We start from the raw sequence: 20997 nt of genomic DNA, 5'->3' as shown, positions 1-20997 counted from the left end.
GCCAATATGCAGGGCAAATGTATAAACGGTCAGCAGCACTGCCGCTATCCGCTTCAGGGTTCAGAGATTCAACCGGTCATGAAGGTCAAGTAATTTATTTTCCATGCTGCAACACATCAAATGTGGCTTCTACCACTGATAAGGCAGAACATCTGAGCTATGATAGCAGACTTTGTGGCTGCCAATGTATACAATGTATGCATACCCTGCGGCCATTTTGCCAATGATTTTTGCCGTGGCTCCATTGCTGATTCCGGAACGGCAAGTATGTAAAGTTGGTTGTAGTGTAGGCCTCCCTGGACCCAGAGGCCTGTGTGCCCCTTTATTAAAGCGCCAATGTACAGAGGTGTCCTCAGACAACTGTCCTTTTATAGGCAGATGGATGTTCCACCACATGTAGGGATTCCCAGACTTTGTACGTATTTATGAATGTAGCATAATAATAATAATAATAATAATAAAAATAATAATAAAATTGCATATAACATCCATGCAGATAGGATGAGAATTTCTGTTGCAGCACTGTGTGGCTCAATGCATGTTGCGGCCCAATCATATTAGTTTTTAGTGTCTGAGACACACACAACAGCTGCTTGTAATTCCAACACCAGTGTTCAAGGTCTACTTGTGCATTGTTCTTTTGGCACAATAATTATGCAAATAAAACGCATATTCGGTACAAAGGTGTGTGTTGTGGGATGCATGGCGTGGCTTAGTTGAAAAGCCTATGGTGCAATCTAAGGATAAGTGTATGTTGATACATCTGTAGTATGCATTATAACAACTAGTTCTAAAAACACTTTCCGGAATGGCATTCTCATCTTTTTTGGGACACCTATGTAAGCTGGAAGGTGCCCTGCCATATGTGTGTCCAAAAATCTGGCACAGACACCAGCTTCTCTTCAAATGCTTCAAACAGAAATGTTGCCCCTATAAACATACATTATGTAGAAGGTACGTTCCAGTTGGGAGTCCTCCTGTGGCTCACTGCTCTGCTTAGTAGTGCAGCGGTGAATAGACACTGTGCATCTATACACAGCTGCTGTGTGTCTATTTACAGTTGACACACGAGTTGGGGGCCCATCCAGCAGCTCCCAGAGTGCTGAGCATGCCCTTATAGTGACCACAAACAGGAGGTGTGGCTCATGGGAACACCATCCCTTGAAGCCACACCTCCTGTTGCCAAAATCATGCCACCAATTTGGACAATTATGATGTTGGGAGGTATGGGGCAAGGCCCCACCTGGCCTACACAAACTGGCATGCAGAGAAGGTCTCTGTGGTGCGACTCAAGTCACAGTGTGTAAGGACCCACAAGCACATACATTATTTCTTGATGGCCCTTTACCCTGCTCAGCCAAAGCACCTGAATCTTCCTGTTCGCTGCCTCTTCCTCAGCAGACAGGGCAAGTATCAGGAACAGCAGAAGATATTCAATCTCCAAAACCGATAACAACTTAATTTCTGAAGTATTCACTGCACTAATACACCTTGGTTTTGCATCAGTTACTGACTGAGACCGCATTCTTAGCGCATATCAAGGTGCATGCTCACTTTTCATTCCCAGGAGATGACCTGAAAACCAAAAGTCTGTCTAGATTTACAAGGATGTGGAAAAAAAAGAAAATGGAAATGTCATGTCAAAAGTACTGCCTCTGACTCACATCTTTCATTATATAGAGAAAGCGAGGGCTGCCTAGGCATGAGGGAATATAAGAGTCTGTGCAGTTTGGGATGGTATGACAAAAGCTAGAAATCAGAGTGTCACTTACCCATAGAGGTGCAGTGTAGATGGGGTAGCCAATCAGGTGTGGAAGGGGTGGTAGCTTAGGTGGAGATATATAAGGGGTAGTCAGGTGATCCATCTTCCTCTTGAGTCTGGATTCCCACCCTCCCTCCCTTGTGCTAATCTACCTCCTGGCCTTTCGGCTTTACCCAAATTTGGCTCTCATTAATTCAATCTTAATTGGCGGGAGGGCGCTCTCGATCAGCAGTCCAGTTTGAAGTACAGGAGGTCACTGTGAGGTATTGCCACCCTCTGCCAGGAAGGCTGGTGAGTCCCGCCCCCGAGGGGGGACGCAGGACAGTTTTAGAACTGTCCTCACCATGCCCTAGGAGGGGCGGCAAGACAGTCACAGCGCAGGCTGGCTTTGAATTCAATGGGGGCGGTTCATCGCCCTGGTTACAAGTTGGGGCGTTGTAGTCGCCGCCATTGTTAACGTTTTATGACTGGCTGGTCTCCAAGCGCTCTCCAGGCCATCCCTTTTCAATAGGGTCATACCACAATAAATACCCTTGACCTTTTAAACTTATGCAGTGGTTGTCCGTGTCGTTATTTCAGGTCACTTGTCCGTGTGAGTTATTTCAGTTCATGTGTCCGTGTGATTTACTTCTAAGGGTAATCAAGGTTTAAGTTGAAAGAAAAGGTTCATCGCAATAATGCAGTAGACGCCTTAAAGCTGTTAACATGTACACCGAAAAATTAGCTTGAAGTAGTTTGATTTCTGTGATGTATGTACATCAGTGCAGGGAGTACGGAGCACAAGGGTGAATGAGCCAAGAACAGCCTCCTGCATTTTCAGCTCTGGCTCACCCTGCCATGAGTAACTTGTAGTGCTCGCAGATGGGCTCCTGTGATAGCAGTGTTAAAGCTGTTTGACGAACCTGTCCCCAGCTAATTGATGACCCTGCTGTCTCCACTCTTCCTCCCCCTCTCCTCTCCTCTGGTCTGCATGAGATTACAGGGACTACTGCCTTCTTGCTGTAGCTGTGCCTCAGTATTTTGACTATGACACACTAGGTACAGCAGGGACTAACAAGCTTGGATGCGCAGTACACACACAGTACATACATTTAGACAAGAATACACACCTACAATACAGTTGGAAAGATTCCCATTCACAAGCCCAGTGCTAGCCACACAGCAGAGGATGCAGTGCATGGTGCACCAGGTTGGAGAGGCGCTCTCCCCACCCTTCATCTCCACTGCAGTCCTCTGTGGCTTCTGGCTGCAATTGCACCTGTCACACTGTATAACAGGCAGCGCGACTGGCAGCACGAAAAAAGTAAACATCAGCAGCAGGTGGGCCAAAAGGGGTGGAGCTACACAGGAACAGGGCTGAGGTATTTAAGGAGAGGATGAGCTGCCAGGTAGAAGTAGGTAGATATGGTGGAGGGAAATGGAGTGTGTCAGAGAGCGAGAGTCCTACTGTCAGCAGCTGTGGGTGTTACGTACAAGCAGTCGGCGACTGTGGACATTATGCATAAGAAGCGCTATTACTGTGGGAGTTATGTATAAGCAGCTTATTACTGTGGGCGTTATGTATAAACAGCACTTCTTCTGTCAGCAACTGTGGGCGATGTGTATAGGTAGCGCTTCTTCTTTTTGTACTATGTATAGAGGGTGCTACTATGGTGAACATCATGTATATAAGCAGTGCAACTGCTGTGGGCATTATGTGTAAGCAGCACTACTACTGTGGTCATTAAGTCTAAGCAATGCTAATACTGTGTGCATTAAGTGCGTAAGGGACACTACTACTGGGGGCATAATGCATGTAAGCGGCACTGTTACGGTGGGCATTATATTTGTAAGCGGCCCTATTGTTGTAAGCAGGTCTACTACTGTGGAAATTAGGTGTGTAAGCGGCACTATTATTGTGGGAATTATGGGAGGCCACACATTTATAGTTTGAGGGGGGGGGGGGGGGTGAACACCTTAGCACAGGCCCTGCCTATTCAAATCTTTTATGTAACTATTCTTGGTCATATTTTATTTGAGAGCGATATAAATACACTGCACATTAGGAGCCATTAAATAGGCATTAGACAAAGATGCATGTGGTTGTTGGTTTCACAGCTGGTTTAAGTAGCTCTTGAAAAACAAGCAAACACAAGACACTAATTTGTGCCAAGGAAAGTGGGATTATAAAGTGTAATCACAGATACAGACATATGCCTAACTACAGGACCTGCCTTTCCCTAATAGGATTACAGCGCAGTTTAAAAAACAGGTGTGACTTGTAATTGGGCTGATGAAAAAGGTTGTGTGTGTGTGTGTGCACAACATCTCCATGGAGAATCACTTTCCATTATTTATATGAAATGCAACCGACAAAGATCATATTACAGTTGATGAATCATTGTAGGAACCTCTGCTGACGTCACTACCCTGTGCCTCTACCCATAAGCCAGCACAATGCCTGTTTCTCACAGTCTGCGCTAGAGAACTCTGTGGCTTCATAGAACAATCATATGGTTTACAACTTGAAAAAAGCTGGTTTATCCAACAGAGGGCATGGGAAACAGACATTATCTGAAGAGCACAGCAAGTCCAGCTTTGGGTTATGATAAAGGCTCACGGCTATAAATAGAGACTGGAAAATAGACTCCTGTTCACTGCATGCTCATTTTTAGATCTGTCTTTTGAACAGTATACTTTAAAAACAGTGAATTAATGCAGATAGAAAGCATTTTAATAGTGGTTTCACCAATATGATTGCTTTAGGAGAATAAGATATTTATCTTTCTTTGGACTTTTGAATTAAACTTTGTCAATTGGCTTCTAACAAATAAAGTTATATAGAACATATTATAATACACTACATATATTTAGCCCTTTATCTGGCACAGAAACAATTACAGACAATTTCAGGAAAATAAATGAATATTTAATTGAACTGGCAGCAGATAAATTTACTAATACCACTTTCAGACCGCACTCTAGACCCGGGTTATTGCTGTGTCCTTGTGGCCCCAACACGGGTCGAGGTGCGGTCTGAAAGGGTCACCTCAGGTCGAGCAACACAGGAGTTCAATCCTGGTAATGACCAGGGTTGAACACGGCTCTGACCCCTGTCAAGTGCAGTGTGAATGGGTGCCAGGGTCGAGCGACCCGTGTCCCATTCACTGTATGGAGGAGGCAGCACTGTCAGCTCCAAGTGCTGCCTCCTCCCAAGCTACCAGTGACGGGCCACCGTTCAGCTCCGCCCCGTGTGACATCACCGACACGGCAATAAGCCGGGTCAGTGTAGGAGTTTTCAGACCGCATATGCCGCGTCGCTCTGGGGATGGGACTCGTGTCCTAATCCCAGGTGCGACATGCCATTTGCGGTCTGAAAACAGCATAAGATGGGAGTTCTGAAGCTGGGATGTTGCCCATGGCAACCAATGTATTTACTTTGCACCTTTTAGAAGATAACATACATAATATGATTAGTTGCCCATAGCAACATACCATCTTCAATAAAACTCCCGTCTTAGTAAATAAACACCAATGTATGTAATTTCATTTTGTGTTGCAGCAGAGACAGATCAAGAAAGATGAGCCCTGGGTGCTTTACGTGTAGTCTCTATGTCAAAAGAACAGAGCTGTGAATTCAGCTGCACCGACTGACAGGAAAGTACTCGTCTTTGAGTGCTTCAAGTTTTCTTTTTTTAAGACATACAGTAAAAGTCCATAGGGAAGAGAGTGGGCATACCCACACGTCCCCACCTCCACAAAGCGCATTCAGCAGGGTAGCATTCGCCAGTTGCAAATATACGTCAGCCAGAATGTACCAAAAGGCATAAGCTGTACAGGTTTAAAGCTGTGCATACACTACTGCAATTTCTCTCAGCAGCGTATGCCCGAGTCGATCACCCAGGAGCCACTGCAGGTCACATGCGATACATAACATGTGGTCCTTTACTTGTGGTGGATCGCATGCGAACCCTGTTCCCCGCCCCGGCTTGCCGCTGGGAGGGAGGTCCGAGGTCGGACCTGCAGTCCAACACCTGACTCAGGTCTGATGCGCAAGTGACAGCGCGTCGGACCTGAGGAGACATCACACTGACCCAATATGCGCAGATTTCTCAGCCTGGTCCATCGGGAACAGGTGAAACAGTCCCAAATCGAGTTAGTGTATGGGGACCTTCTATACATAGAACCAAAAACATTGCAGAAAAGAGAAAGTTAAATACAAAATAAATGATAGACTTCATAACCACGGAGAAAGTACATTAGAGTAATTAAAAACTAAAAAAAAAAACACATTTGTATATGAAAAAATGAGAATATTTGCTTCTAATCATATGCAACAATTATTATTACATATAGGGGGCAATTCGATCAGCCATGAGCGAGGCAATATTCCATTGTAACTGCTCACAAACTCTAACAACGGTACCTTAACTGGCCCACCTGCCTCATGGATTCTTGTATGCAGCCCTATGGGCCTGCAAACTACGATGCACAAGTTCAGGAGGTGGTATAGCCACAGTAACATCGGCTAATTGAACTGACCCCATTGAAGTAAAAACAGATGTCCATCACATATGCAAATAAGAGATACTCTCACTAAGCAGAATTGGCCTCCGATTAATGCAATTCAGTTGATTGCTTTTGGAGTCAGCCAATCACATTTTTACAACATAACAAAGACTTGTCCCGACACATCTGCTGGTCTCTTGTCACAACAATGGTCATTCTACTCCTGTAATGTCAAGCCCATCCCTGCCTCTTGTTGGATGTCCCATAATCCACCCCCATGACAATGACTGTCTATTGAGACCCAAGCAAAGTAGCAAATACATTTTTGTTAAAGCAACAGGATTATTTTCTGAAGAAATGAAAAAACACGTATTTATGTAATTAAAAAAAAGTATGTGATACTTTTCCTTTAAAGCTCATATCCCTAACTAGGAAGGCGAAGAGATGAAATGATCTGTTTTAAAATAAATTAACCACAATTTTCCTCTGCAATTGTGTATCTTACGACACAAATAGATCTGTCAATCACACGGAATCAGCTCAAACCATTGCTAAAAAAAAAAAAAAAAGGAGGATAATAGGGAAATGTAAGCAGTTTATGCTTTTACTGTATAAGGACATTTGTGATGGCTATTTTAGTAATCTGTCTAGAGCAGTCATTCACAGCATAGACTACAGAGAGCAAGCATTAGCAGACTGTACCTTCTGGCAAGTGAAACTGAAAAGCGGCCACAATTCATAAAGACTGTCCATTACATAACAACGTAGCATTCACTTTCTATTAGTCTAGTTCTCCATCCTACAAATTCCATTCATCTTTATATCTCTACAACTCAATAAAAGGATGAGAATCATTAATTACATTGAAATAACCCTTTAAAAGTACCAGTGAGTTTAGCATAGCCCCACTGACAACTCCCCAATTAGAGGTGGCCAATCCAGTTGCAGCATCCCGGACCGCATTAATCCCCAGTCCAACCAAGGCTCTTCCACTCCACATTCTGTAGCTAACTTCTGCCATTGGATAGCGCACCCTACTGATCTCTGATTGGGGTTCCTGGGGCCCAGTGTTGGCTGCACGTGACCAGTCTTTAACATTTTAACTACGCATTGTCTCGCTCTGTATTGCTTGCTACAAGGCAACCACACTGCTATGAAAGAGAACCCAGGTTGTGTTTGGTTCATTTCCTCCATTTCATCAATGCCACTATCACTTGGTGACAGTGATGCGGACAAAGGCCCTCTTAGAATAGGACATTGATGAAGAGTATGACCTTCACATAGTCACTTTGCGTGGAGGTCTTCATCATAATGTTCACCAATGTCACTCTATGTGGGGCTAGTTTTCTTTGACATTAACACTTTCTCTGTGTATGGGTGTCATCTATATCAGCAACTATACTGACATATTGGATTGATACACCATTTTCTATGTTTGCTTGGCACCCCACTTCCCATATGGATTTAAGTTGGAACAGAAGGTAATACTAAAATGGGGGCATCACATCTATTCTATACCACCTAACAGGTCCGGCATGCACCACTTATATCGGGCCGGTCTCCGGATAAGTGAGGCCACTAGCTCCGAACAACTACTCAGTGCGCAATTAACACACCCTTAGGGGTCCGGTATAAGGTTGAACTTGATGGACGCAAGTCTTTTTTCAACCTTAACTTCTATGTAACAGTTAAATAAAGCATTAATTTCAGATTCTGTAAGCCTTCCTTTATCCTTGTGGAATTTGTGTCACTTACAGGTCTAAACCCATAACAAGAGACACATATACCTCATGTCTTACCTTTCCCAGGTTTTCTTGGTCTTGTATGTTCTTTGAGTATTGATCCCTATAAGATAGAACACAGATGTCACTGGCTATTTCATAAAAATCAAGAAATGTTATGTAATCCAACAGAAAAGACATTGAAATAACTGTACAAACTATTGCAAGACTAATGTTCTGTTCCTGGCTATTGTTACAAATCTAATTAGACATAATATCTTTCAGTGTCATCATTTTATAACTTGTAGATGCATTGTTTCTCTGTAACAATTTGAATAACCATATAATCAGTGGTCGAAGTGGGGCGGTATGGGACGGTATGCCATACCGCCACTTTAATATGGGGGTTAAAAAAAAAAAAAAGGAAGCCTGGCAGCCGCATATCTTTCCTGAGCGGCCCGGCCAATGACTGATCGGAGAAAGCAGGCACCGGGGGTGGGGTGGATGTGCAGTTAGGTTACTGCCCGCCACTAGCTAGAAACAATTTCTCTGAATACCTGCTGCTCCCTCCCTCCTTCTTCAGCACAGCCGCGCAGATCACCCGCAGTGACAGCGGAGTGAGCCAGGTCCCCAGCGTGGAGGTCAGCAGGGTGACCCAGATGACCTCCGTGCCGGGGACCCGGCTCACTCCGCTGTCACTGCGGCTGAGCTGCGCGGCTGTGCTGAAGAAGGAGGGAGGGAGCAGCAGGTATTCAGAGAAATTGTTTCTGCTGGCCGAAGGGTGACCCGGATGACCTCCGTGCCGGGGACCCGGTTCACTCCGCTGTCACTGTGGGTGAGCTGTGTGACTGTGCTGAAGAAGGAGGGAGCAGGTATTAAGTGAAATTGTTTCTTCTGGCCGAAGGCTTAGGGTGGGGGGCATAGGCGGAGACATCTCTGAAGCAGAGGAAGGAGAGCGGAGAGTGTGCGTCGGCGGGCTGATATGTCCTACACGCCGGGGTAGAGGTGAGCCGGCGGTGATGGAGACAGGGACCAGAGACACCCTCCCAGCCAGCGGCAGCCAAGTGACCGGAGGGGCAACTGAGTGCGGTGGTGCCTGCACTAGTTTGCCCTCTCTGGCGGACATCAGAGAACCGGAGTAGACCGCCCACGTATGTGCCCAGCTACTGAGGCAGCAGACGGCGAGGTGGGGAACGGCAGCATGACCCGGAGCGGGAGTTCGTGACGGGCAGGAGCCTGCAACTTGATGCAGCATCCAGGTATACCCCACCACGCAGTGCCCACTCGCCCACTCTCACCCCTGAACAGTGCCAGCAAGCCGCACACCCAGTAAGGCCACAGCAGTGCATTCCCCACACACCAAGACCCCAGCCTGGTGGTTATCAGTGTCAGAAGGACTCTGGTGAATCCCTCTTGTAGTTGGGGGCCCCATAACCCCCACCAGGAGTTCCAGGGAAGCGGGTAGTGTATCTGGACAAGAGGACACCCCATACGGGGAAGAGTAAAGCTGCCAGACACAAAGGCATTGCGGTGTGCGGCATATGTATAATGGAAATCACGTGTGTGGCATATGGATAATGGGCATCACGGTGTGTGACCTATGTATAATGGGCTCATTATACATATGCCACACACCGTGATGCCGATTATACATTTGCCACACACCGTGATGCCCAATATACATATGTCGCTCTCTTCTTGTCCCCACTGTCACTCTCTCTGTGTTCCCGCTGTCACTCTCCCTGGGCCTTATTCTAGTTCACTCAGAGGCAAATTCCTTCTTAGCTGGACAAAGCCATGTGCACTGCAGGTGGGGCAGATGTAACATGTGCAGAGAGAATTACATTTGGGTGGGGTTTTTCTTCAAAGTGAGATCTATATTGCAGTGTAAAAATAAAGCAGTCAGTATTTTCCCTGCACAGAAACAAAATAACTCACCCAAAGCTAAATCTCTCTGCACATGTTACATCTGCCCCCCTGCAGTGCACATGGTTTTGCTAAGCTAAGAAGGAATTTGCCTCAAAGAGTGAACTAGAATAAGGCCCCCTGTCCGTTTGTCCTTGCTGTCCTTGAATTTTGGCTCATACCACGTGTCACAATGTGTAAGGGGCACTAGTATTAGCTAGTATAAGGGGTCCTACTAGTGTGGTGTATAAGGGGTATGTGGTGTGGTACGCTACACTTAAAGACATGCCCCCTTTTCAGTGGCCACACCCCCTTTTTCCTGGAGCATAACTAAATTTTTTTATTTTTCCATACCCCCACTTTCAAATTTCCACTTCGAGCACTGCATATAATAAATAATTTTATGCTGTGTATAGTATTCTTGCTTCCAAAGCTCGCTGCTATGAAGGACAGCAGCCTGTACAGGATCTTCTGATTAATCACATAATCAGAGCCTGTGAGGACAATCATTAGTTTTACACATATTAAAGAGGTGGCAGTAATTGGGAGCAGCACAACCCTTTCATTGAACACCTTTTTGCATTAACCCTTTGAGTGCCAATTAAATTTGTCAAAATAGGTGTAAAAATTGCCTAACATTTTTATTTGTTATAAAGAACCTTATATAGGAAATATAATTTTTTTTAAACAACATTTCTAATTTGAATTTATATAACAAATGAGACCGACGCTAGTATTTTTAATGGATATTTTGAACACCCATCACAGAGATGTTGGCACTCAAAGGGTTAAGAATTGTAAAGCTCATGTATGTTTCCATATAACCCAATATAAATATAATATATTATGCTTTATTTAAATAGCACCACATACAGGGCCATCTCTAATTCCATTGCTCCATATATCTCTAACCTCATCTCCATTCATACACCCTCCCGCCCTCTACGGTCGGCTGACGACTGTCGTCTCTCCTCCACCCTGATCACTGCTTCCCATGCTAGAGTACAGGACTTTGCCCGTGCTGCACCCCTGCAGTGGAACGCACTCCCTCGCTCCATTAGACTCTCCCCGACCTTGCAAAGCTTCAAACGGGCACTGAAAACTCACCTATTCATCAAAGCATACCCTTCCACTGCATAAACTAGCTGGTTCTTAACCCCTTGCCTGTTTACATCCTGCTATCTAACCACCACCCACTCGCTTGCACCTCTTGTAATCTGACTGTCTCCCCTTCCTACTAGATTGTAAGCTCCTCCGAGCAGGGCCCTCTTCCCTCCTGTTGTCAAAGCCCTCTTCTCTTCACATTTCACTCACGGCTCTCCTATACTCCAAGACTCAGTGACCATCTTCGTCTGCATACTCATCTCCATCATTGGCCTCAAGCCTCTAGTTGTATGTTGATTGAGTCCTCACTACTTACATTTAAGCTGTAATGTGTATTGATCTGTGGCACTCTTTATTTGTACTGTATTTTTGTTATTAATTCAATGTTATGCCAAGTTTTGTCTCCCTGTACTGTTCCTTTGTACGGCGCTGCGAAACACTTGTGGTGCCTTATAAATAAAATTATAATAATAATAATAATAATAGCGCCACATTTTTTTGCAGCACTTTACAGAAGATACATGTCCTTCATCAGTATCTCCCCCATCGGAGTTTACAGTATTAATTCCATACAAGTAAACACACACAGTTATACACTAGGGTCATTTTGGTCATAATCCACATAATCTATCCAGTGCCAGAGCACAGCTTTATTGCACGCTGTACCAGTCCTGCCCTTGAAAATGTGATGCCATGTGAGGGATGGACGCACCAGGCAACTCTACACATCTGGATTGTTCTTTGTATGCTTCATGCAGCACTGAAGAAGCACTACTGACTGCAGGGTGCCAATCCAGGCTCCATGCTAGCCAGATGAGAGGACAGCAATAGTGCCACACACACCCAGAACCATACGCCCTGTAAGATGGCACCACTTACACAACTCTGAACTCAGCAGTATGTTTTTGGAGTAAGGGAGGTAACTGGAGCACCTGGAAAAATCCCACGGAGGACATGTAAACTCTACAGTAATTTATTTATTAATTAACAGTTTCTTATATAGCGCATACATATTCCGCAGCGCTGTACAGAGAATATTTGAACATTCACATCAGTCCTTGCCCCAGTGGAGCTTACAATCTATATTCCCTACCACATGTACACGCACACACTGACATTCTAGGGTTACTTTGTTGGGAGCCAATTAACCTACTAGTATATTTTGGATTGTGGGAGAAAACCAGAGTACCCGGAGGAAACCCCTTGCAAGTACGGGGAGAATATACAAACTCCGCACAGTTAGAGCCATGGTAGGAATCAAACCCATGACCTCAGTGCTGTTAGGTAGTAATGCTAACTATTAAGCTACCATAAAAATGTAAATATACAAATGTGTATATAGTGTGGCGAGCGCAGCGAGTCACTGAGCCCGAAGCGTGGCGAGCCCCGCGAGGGGACGCGGAATATATGTGAAGTAATCTGCGTCCGCTCACCACGCTTCGGGCTCGGTGGCTCGCTGCGCTCGCCACACTATATAACCTCAACTCCACGCCGACGTGGATAGTGGGGGTATGAAAAGGTCGGAGGACGCGTACCGCCGCCCCTCGAGGGCTCGCTGCGCTCGCCACACTTCGGGTTGCCGTTGATAATGGGGTGGCGTTAACAATGGGGGGCCATTTAACATAGTAATTACCCATCAGGGTGGGTGTACAATAAAAAATCGGGTCTGGGGGGGCATTTAACATAGGAATCAGGCATCTGGGTGCCTGTACAATTAAAAATCGGGTCCAATCGCATCACATGCGATATGATTGCATGCGATGTGATGCCAGGGCTGTGGAGTCGGTAGATAAATGTTCCGACTCCGACTCCTCTGTATTAATATGCAAATGTATTTGATACATTCCTTGAAGGAAAGAAAGGCAACATACATATTATTACTACAGAAACTAGAGGCTGGGAAGCCAACAGTCTACTGTATTGAACAGTTTAAGCAAAGGACAAACACAATGAAAACAAAGTTTTATTAATTTTTTTATTAATTAATTAAATGGCTGGATAGTAGCAGTAGGCATAAACATCAGGAACAGGAACTTTACCAGTTCAAAGATAAAAACCACATTATTTGGTTGTTTTGGGAACAAAAACAATAGGAAAGGTTCAGAAGTGTGGAGCATGAGTTCCGCATGCTTTGTGACGACAACAAAAATCAACAAGCCACAATCTCTGCTGGTTTGCTTGCTCGTCACCATTCAAGTCATGGACACAAAACACGATTTCTTTACCGAATCGTTACTGGCGACAAAAAATGGTGCCTGTACATCAATATGAACCAGCGTAAGGAATGGCTTAGCCAAGGTAAACAAACGACCCCTCGCATGAAACAAGATCTTCATCCGCGTAAAAGATGTTGTGCGTATGGTGGGAGAGATTGGTTGAATTAATTTTTCGAGTCTACACCAGGTGATTTCTACCAACGAGGTATTGAAAACCTTATTGAACGTTGGAAATAAGTTGTAAACTACAAGGGAGAATACATTTATAAGTATTGGTGCTCCGAATTGTGCGTTGCGTGCCATATAGTGAAGCACATGAAAAGCATGCTTTTTCACGGTCACTTACCAAGTTTGTTTTGTGGTTACGTGAGGCATTGCATGCATTGGTCTTTATTCTTACAGTAGAGAAGTCATTAATTATAATTTTTGGAGTCGGTGCATTGTTTGCAGACTCCGACTCCACAGCCCTGTGTGATGCAATGCAAATTTTTGCCCTGGGATGAAAAAAAATCGGGCGCCCAGATAAGTACCCTAACTTGTGCATTAAGAAATCCTGAAAACATGACCTGTTGTGGGAATGGCGTTGACAATGCCTCACCTAGCAGAAAGGTACTTTCCTTAGATTTTTTTTTTACATTGTTGCACACTATGGAGTAATGTGATTTATATTCACAATAATAGGACATGGCTGCAAGCAGCTGATTGTCTAAGTCAGCGGTCCTCAAACTCTTTTGCCCTGGGACCCCATCAGATAATAAAAATAACTATGGGACCCCAGCAAGTGACTGAAGAAGGTCATCACATGACAGGTGTAGTCAGCAGACAGCACATACATGGCAGCATTGTGGAGGCACAAAATGATGGGAGGAGTCTAAATAACAGACAATTCATCAGATGTTTCAGACTCCTTCAATCACTGACTGAGATAGGAAAAGTCATCAGCCTGATGGTCAGCAACATGGAGTCGCGACCCCATGCTGAGAAGGTTGGGACCCACTTTGGGGTCAGGACCCACAGTTTGAGAACCGCTGGTCTAAAGTCATAATACAATGCCATGTTTATAACTTGTACTGTCTTTTCTCATTGCATCCATACCACACCAACACTCACAGAAAAGAAAAGCCATTTGTCAATGGCTGCATTAATATTTGTGGCTGATAATACTACTCCTACTATACAAAATACCACCAGCATCTACAATCGTTATTCCACTACCTTATATGTTAATTGTTCCTCCCAGATGGCAAGCTCATTGCGCTACGACAATCTTTATCTTCTGTTTTATATAATTCTATGTAATTTATTTGTATCACAATCGCTTCACTGTACAAGCCTTAGTAATATGCCAGTGCATTATAAAGAATTAATACTTAAAATAATTATTATGTTTTTCACTGTATGCAAACCCCCCCCCCCCCCCCCCCCCCCAAAAAAAAACAGTAATCTTAAAGAAAGCAGTAATCTCATCACAGAATTGGAAGATATATACAGTATATATATTAGATTGGTGACAGTCAACTTTCGTCTGCACTCTTGATGTGGGCAAACTTCTCTGTAGGATGTTGTCATGGCAACCTTCTGTCATCCTTCCCCTACCAAGCAAAAGTATCAGTCCATAACTAAACTCAGTGAAATGACCACACTATATTCACATAATTTATACATGTTGTTCCGTCTCTAGACATTGGGGAAAAAAAAGGTTTTAAAAACTAAATTAATAAACGTGTGAATAGGACGTCAGCGCCGCCTCCTTTTTTGGCAATCTGCGGCCAGAATAAAAAAGTCAGTTTAGACTGATTTATTACCGAACCATGAAATGAATCCTCTCCCGTTCGTCCGAATGCGAGGGGATGTGTTAGGGGTGCAAGCAACGGGATTCAGGCACCGTGGGGGGGGGGGGGGGGGTACCAGTTTGAATCAGACCCTTCGTTTATCAATCTACCAATCTCAGTTTATTTGTAAAAAGCAAATCTGCCAAATTGCCAGTCACTCTGTACCTGCTTTGTTATATCTCTCTCTGCTAACATGGCAACTTGGCAAAGGGGAGCAACAAGGAATGGTGGTTGTATTTAAGTAATATACTGTATGAACAATCCAGTTATTTGAAGTATAATATTTAGATAAATATTGCCCAGCCTTTTGTATACTGATATAATATAGGTTATTAATATCTCATAGTGATTTATTTGATCTCTAACTGTTCTCTATTTGAAAATGAAAAAGTTTTAAACTATGTTTAAGAAATAACCTTTAAATTCTCTGCCAAATTTATATGACTGGATGATGCGGTTTGCATAACTCTGGGTAATTATAAGTAAATATTGATTTCACCATAACAATGGTTATGTTCTAGCTCTGTTAACCCTTTTAATGTCAGTGTCATGAACGTCCAGATTCAACCGTTTAGAAATAAATACATGAATGTCCAGAGGTTTCATCCAAATGAATCATCATTGTTATTAATGAGAATAGTAGTAGTGAAAGAGATTTTCTTACCATACATGGTGGTCAAATCCACATCATGTAATTTCCTCTGCAGCTGAAAATAGCAAGTCTCCATTCATGCAATCTATATAAGGCACACATCAGCTAATTACCTGAAATGTGCTAAATAAATCCTGGGACACATGGAAAAATCTGCATTCACTACTAAAAATAACCAAAGCCAGGAAAAACACTGCTTCGATAATATTATATATATTTTTTACAACATACCAGTCATACAGTATTAGGGTTGTTACGGTTATCACATAAGTTTGCACCACAGGATGGAGACCATGGTATGTACCCCAGCACTGACCTGGGAAGTATTACACCATCACCCTGCTCCCACACAAGCAGTGAGAATCCCCAGAACACCACCAAGCACCCAGAACAGGATTGCGAGTAGATTACCATGGAGTCCCCAATACACCAAGCCTCCAGGCCATGATTGAGGCTAGAATTACCATGGAGTCCCCAGTGCACCAAGCCCCGGGGCCAGTAGTGAGAGCAGAATTACCATGAAGTACCCAGTACACCAAGCCTAAAGACCTTGAGGAAGAGTAGGATTACCATGGAGTCCCCAGTACAACAAGCCCAAAGCCCGGGCGTGAGTATAGATTACCATGGAGTCCTTTGTACACCAAGCTCAAAGCCCAGGCGTGAGTGTAGATTGCCATGGAGTCCCCAGTACACCAAGCCCTAAGATCAGGAGTGAAAGTAGATTGACATGAAGGGGGAATTTTACTAAAGGAAATTTGTAAAAAAATAGGTGTATTTGTATCCAGAAATACACTTATTTTTGACATTTACTATGTCACGTACGAAAATACGGCAATTCGTATTGCTATCAATACGAATATGAATTGTCGTATTTTCGGGATAGTAAATGTCAAAAATAAGTGTATTTCTGGATACAAATACACCTATTTTTTACAAATTTCCTTTAGTAAATTTCCCCTGAAGTCCCTAGTGCACCAAGATCACAGACCAGGAGTGAGAATAAGATTAACATGGAGTCCCTAGTGCACCAAGATCACAGACCAGGAGTGAAAGTAGGATTACTATGGAGTCTCCAGTTCACAGGGGGGGGGGGGATATTGAATTTTTTTCCAACCAATTCGATCCTCGTATTCAATCTTGCGACTGTCAGAAATGTTCCAACAGCACAGGCTTGTTTTAATAATTTTTGGTCTTTACTAGAGTAGTGGAAAAATTGCTTAGAATACAATGATAATGATGAAGGAGTCCTCACCTTATAGATGACACCTTAGAGATTACACCTTCTGAACCGTCTAAAGGTGGTGTGTCTGGTAAATATAAAAGTTGGCAAAAGAAAGTATGCACTGTAAGAGGCACCTGTTTATTCAGTACACACCTGTTTCCTTGAACAGAAGCTGGACTTACATTCTGGCTCTCACGTAAAATTCAGAGATTAATGTATGGTAAATGGGGATTCCCACGAAATGGACTCCAAAAGCCATCTACCAAGTGAGCCTATTAAAATGACACCTTAATTGTGTAAGCCAGGACATTAGTTCCAGTGAAAAGGTGGGCATGGTCAGTCAGTTATTTTATCAGGTATGTGCAGAAACCATGTGTAGCAAAATCTACAATCTGACTCTCTATCTCCTGAGAATAGACTATAGAAATTGCAGGAAAAAATGCTCTGTATTAAATATATGAAAAACTAAAAACAAACAAAAAAACGCTGTCAATCGATTGCAAAGTATACTGTAAATCACACTGTATTCTGATCCTAGCTCAAGATTATCATTCCCCAACCTTATCTAAATCAGTAACATAATTAAATGATTCAACCACCAAACCTACTAAATAATACATTTTATTAGCTCGAGTTGACTAGGAACATCTATATTGGATAAATTGACTGCAGGGGAACAAGCAGTTAGGACAATATGCTGTGGTTTTATTTAGATTTCTTGCATTACTATTTATAATTCTGACCTCGGAAAGAATGCCTCATAGATTTGAAAATGTTCTAAATTTAGATAAGAAAATACACAGTTCACATTTTGACAGAGCACACATGATGGATGGATTTTTATAATGGAAAATCTAAACTCATTTAATCGTTCAGATCAATTTTAATCTTGATATTTTAATGAAATCTTCTGTTATGTAGGCTAATAAAGTGATATTAGGAGATGGTTATTTTTTAAAATTACTTCTCAAAATGTAACTATTTCCACAATAATCTTACAGGTGCAGGTGATTGTTTCAGTTTCCATATTTGACGGATTAAAAATTATTACAAGTTCATCCCAGGTTAAATCCACATTTTGAACATTGGATCACAAGGTATAATCTGACAACTGACCACTGGTGCACATCCATTTTGTTTAGATCAAGTATGGCGTGTTTTTATAAACCTCTCACATCCCGAAGTGTGGCGAGCGCAGCGAGCCCCGCAAGGGTACGCAGATTACTTTACATGTATTCCGCGTCCGGTCGCCACGCTCCGGGCTTGGTGGCTCGCTGCTCTCGCCACACTATATAAATTCAACTCCACGCCGACGTGGATAGTGGGGGTATGAAAAGGTCGGAGGATGCGTTCCGCCGCCCCTCGCGGGGCTCGCCAAGGTGATTGACAGGAAGCCGTTTTCTGGGAGTGCCTTGGAAAAACGCAGATGACCAAACGAGGGTGTGGGATATCAGCAGCTCTGGCCTCGATCAGGCTGATTTCATTGCAGCCGCCAAGTAAGTCTAGGGCTACGCATAGGCTGCACACAGTGGATAATTCAATGGCAAGTGAGCTGCGATTGAATATGCAGCTTTTAGCTGGGGTGTGACATCTTCACTACACATTTGCAGGCTTGTCAAGGGCGGGATTACACTCTGGCGGGGTGGCTTCTAACTATTCACACGGTGATCGATCACACAGCGATGCTAATTTGCTGCTGTATGAAGCAGTGATAAGGGAGGAGAAGTGAGCCAGAGGAGATGTGGCCCATGGCAACCAATCAAGTGCTCTATATAATTTTATATTATGCAAATTATAGATGTTACTTCAGTGCTGATTGGTTGCCATGGGCCACTTCTCCTCTGGCTCACTTCTCCGTATCAATGCTTCATACATCTACCACATTGTTTGAGGCTGCCCATAAACCATGCAGTCAGCCTTTTAGCAAAAAGTAACAGAGATAAAATGAACTACTGTATTACATAGCCAACCACTACCTTGTTTACTAGGGGTCTGATTGGAACTAAAGTAAGAAAGAGCAAGTAACTGTTTACCTAGACAAACAATGGGACTGATTCAGGTTTGATCATGCCTCTCTCAAATCGCTCAGGCACACTTTAAAACTGCCCCACCTTCAGAGTGATTGCTAGGCTAATCCAGGTTGCGGCTCAGTGTGAAATGGTCCCTGGAAAATAACCCGGGTCCAGTGACCTAGGAATCCAACCCTGATAGCAACCAGGGTTCAACAAAAGACCTTGGTTGAGAGGCAGTGCGAACGGAAGACTCAGGACATTTGACCCGGGTTTGATTTACAGCAGGGAGAGCAGTATTCCCAGCTCTTGGAGATGTCAGATCCAAGCGCTGGCAGAACATATAACACTGCACCGGTGTAACGGATCTACCTGATAATAACCAGGTTCGGAGACAAGGTGTGAATTGTCCCTGAACTGTATTCCACATCTTGTGTTGGACCCAGAATTTTGGTGTGAAAGGGGTATTACATGCTTTATTCCCAAGTCAGAGTTGGGTCATATGTTAGGAATAAGGTAGCACCTCTATTTTCAGCTGTGGTTTGTTTTAAAGTGAACGACCCATCAGGGATCCAAATTGTTCCTTACTATTAATTTATGTACTGCCAAATGTAGCAGCACTGGACAATGTGGCCTGTCCAAACTAAAGCATACAGCACATGTTTTCTGGTTGTGAGAGATCAGTTCACCATGTGGTCGGATCTAAACTGCGGAATAGTAATCAATGATTATTATATTGGCTGTACAGTCTGTAGACTCAGTAAATGCGGAAAATGGAGACAGCATGGAACAAAAAAAGTATGATATGTGGCAAAACAAAGGGCATGCATGTTCTCAAAGAGTTAATAAAGGGAATTAAGGTGCCCATGAGTACAATGAATACCAAGTAATGGCCTGAGGAAAAAATGGGCACAATATGAGCAGACTATTTCTGGAGATCGTGATCCTAAAGTCTAACTGCATTAAATAGAAGCAAAAATAGTAAATAGCTGTGAGCCGAAACAGATAGGAGTCTATCCAGAGATTATATTTAAACCTACACTTAATATTTATCCAAGCTTTAAGGCAAATAGATATCCTAGTCTCAATCCTCAAAGCTCTGAAACTTAAGTTTTTGGATTTTAGTTTGATTTTTTTTATTATTATTATTAGTCTGTTATGGGCCCTAGACACATATCAACGTGTGCGGGAGAGCATCCAAAACGATGCTAGACTGCTTAGAATGCTCAGGTCACTCAGCACACCACGCTGAACAGCGCTGTGTGCTGAGCGATGTGTTAGGGGCAGTGTTCTCCGGTGCCAGTGAGAACACCAGCCTCGACCGATTAATAACTTGCATGCGGGTTATTAATCAGCGGCAGATACCAATGCACCACGCGTCTACATCGCTGTGGTCCCTACAGACACAGCGATGTAGGGGCATTTTCTGAGCAATTTAGTTAAATTATGTAAAATCGATGTAAGATGGGAACCTCCTAGTTCCCTTCTGTATGTTGCTACGTGTGTGTTCCCCATTAGACTTCACAGTGTTCCGCAGCACTGGACAGTAGGGAAGAATAGGACATTACTAAATCAGGGACATACAGGGTAGACATAATAAACACTGTTTTCACACCAAAGGGCTCTGTGCTTGTCAGATCTACTATCTAGTGGTCAATTTCTAATTCTGAAAATGTTACAATCTCTTAATGCAATTTATAAATCAAATTGTTGTAAATGATCATTTCTGATCATTCTTGCTAGAAAAAGCTCCCCATATTGTACTGTACATAATGCAGCTCATCCTCCTCCTATTATTATTATCAGTTTCTTATATAGCGCACCCATATTCCGCAGCGCTCCTCCTCTGTTCTTTGAGTAACTTCCCAAGTGATCAATGAAAAATAATTATCATCTTGAACATCTGTGCTGTGCTTAGGAAAATAAATCATAAGCAAATTCATGTTTACCTCTTTAATCCCCCATGGCGGCAAATACAATGAAAAACATGACTCCCAAACGAAGTGCCGACAGAGTCAGTCTTATATGTTTTCAACAGCAAGGATTCTGTCCTCTGTTAATTTTTATGTGCGTATTCAATATGACA

The 20997-nt window shown here is 43.3% G+C and overlaps 1 protein-coding gene across 1 annotated transcript in view; it reads right to left on the bottom strand.

Annotated features, from left to right (window-relative positions):
* The window catches only part of IFT81 (intraflagellar transport 81), a 121765-nt gene that overhangs the window by 2371 nt on the left and 98397 nt on the right, over positions 1–20997 (bottom strand). The window contains exon 18 of the mRNA XM_083151380.1: positions 8050–8095. Within this exon, the coding sequence (XP_083007506.1) occupies positions 8050–8095 (46 nt within the window). The remainder of the gene's footprint in view (positions 1–8049; positions 8096–20997) is intronic.

Source organism: Crinia signifera, chromosome 1 (assembly GCF_055691185.1).
Source record: "Crinia signifera chromosome 1, ASM5569118v1, whole genome shotgun sequence".
NCBI lineage: Eukaryota > Metazoa > Chordata > Amphibia > Anura > Myobatrachidae > Crinia > Crinia signifera.
Note: the sequence above shows the minus strand (reverse complement) of the source record. Positions and strands in the feature narration are given on the sequence as shown.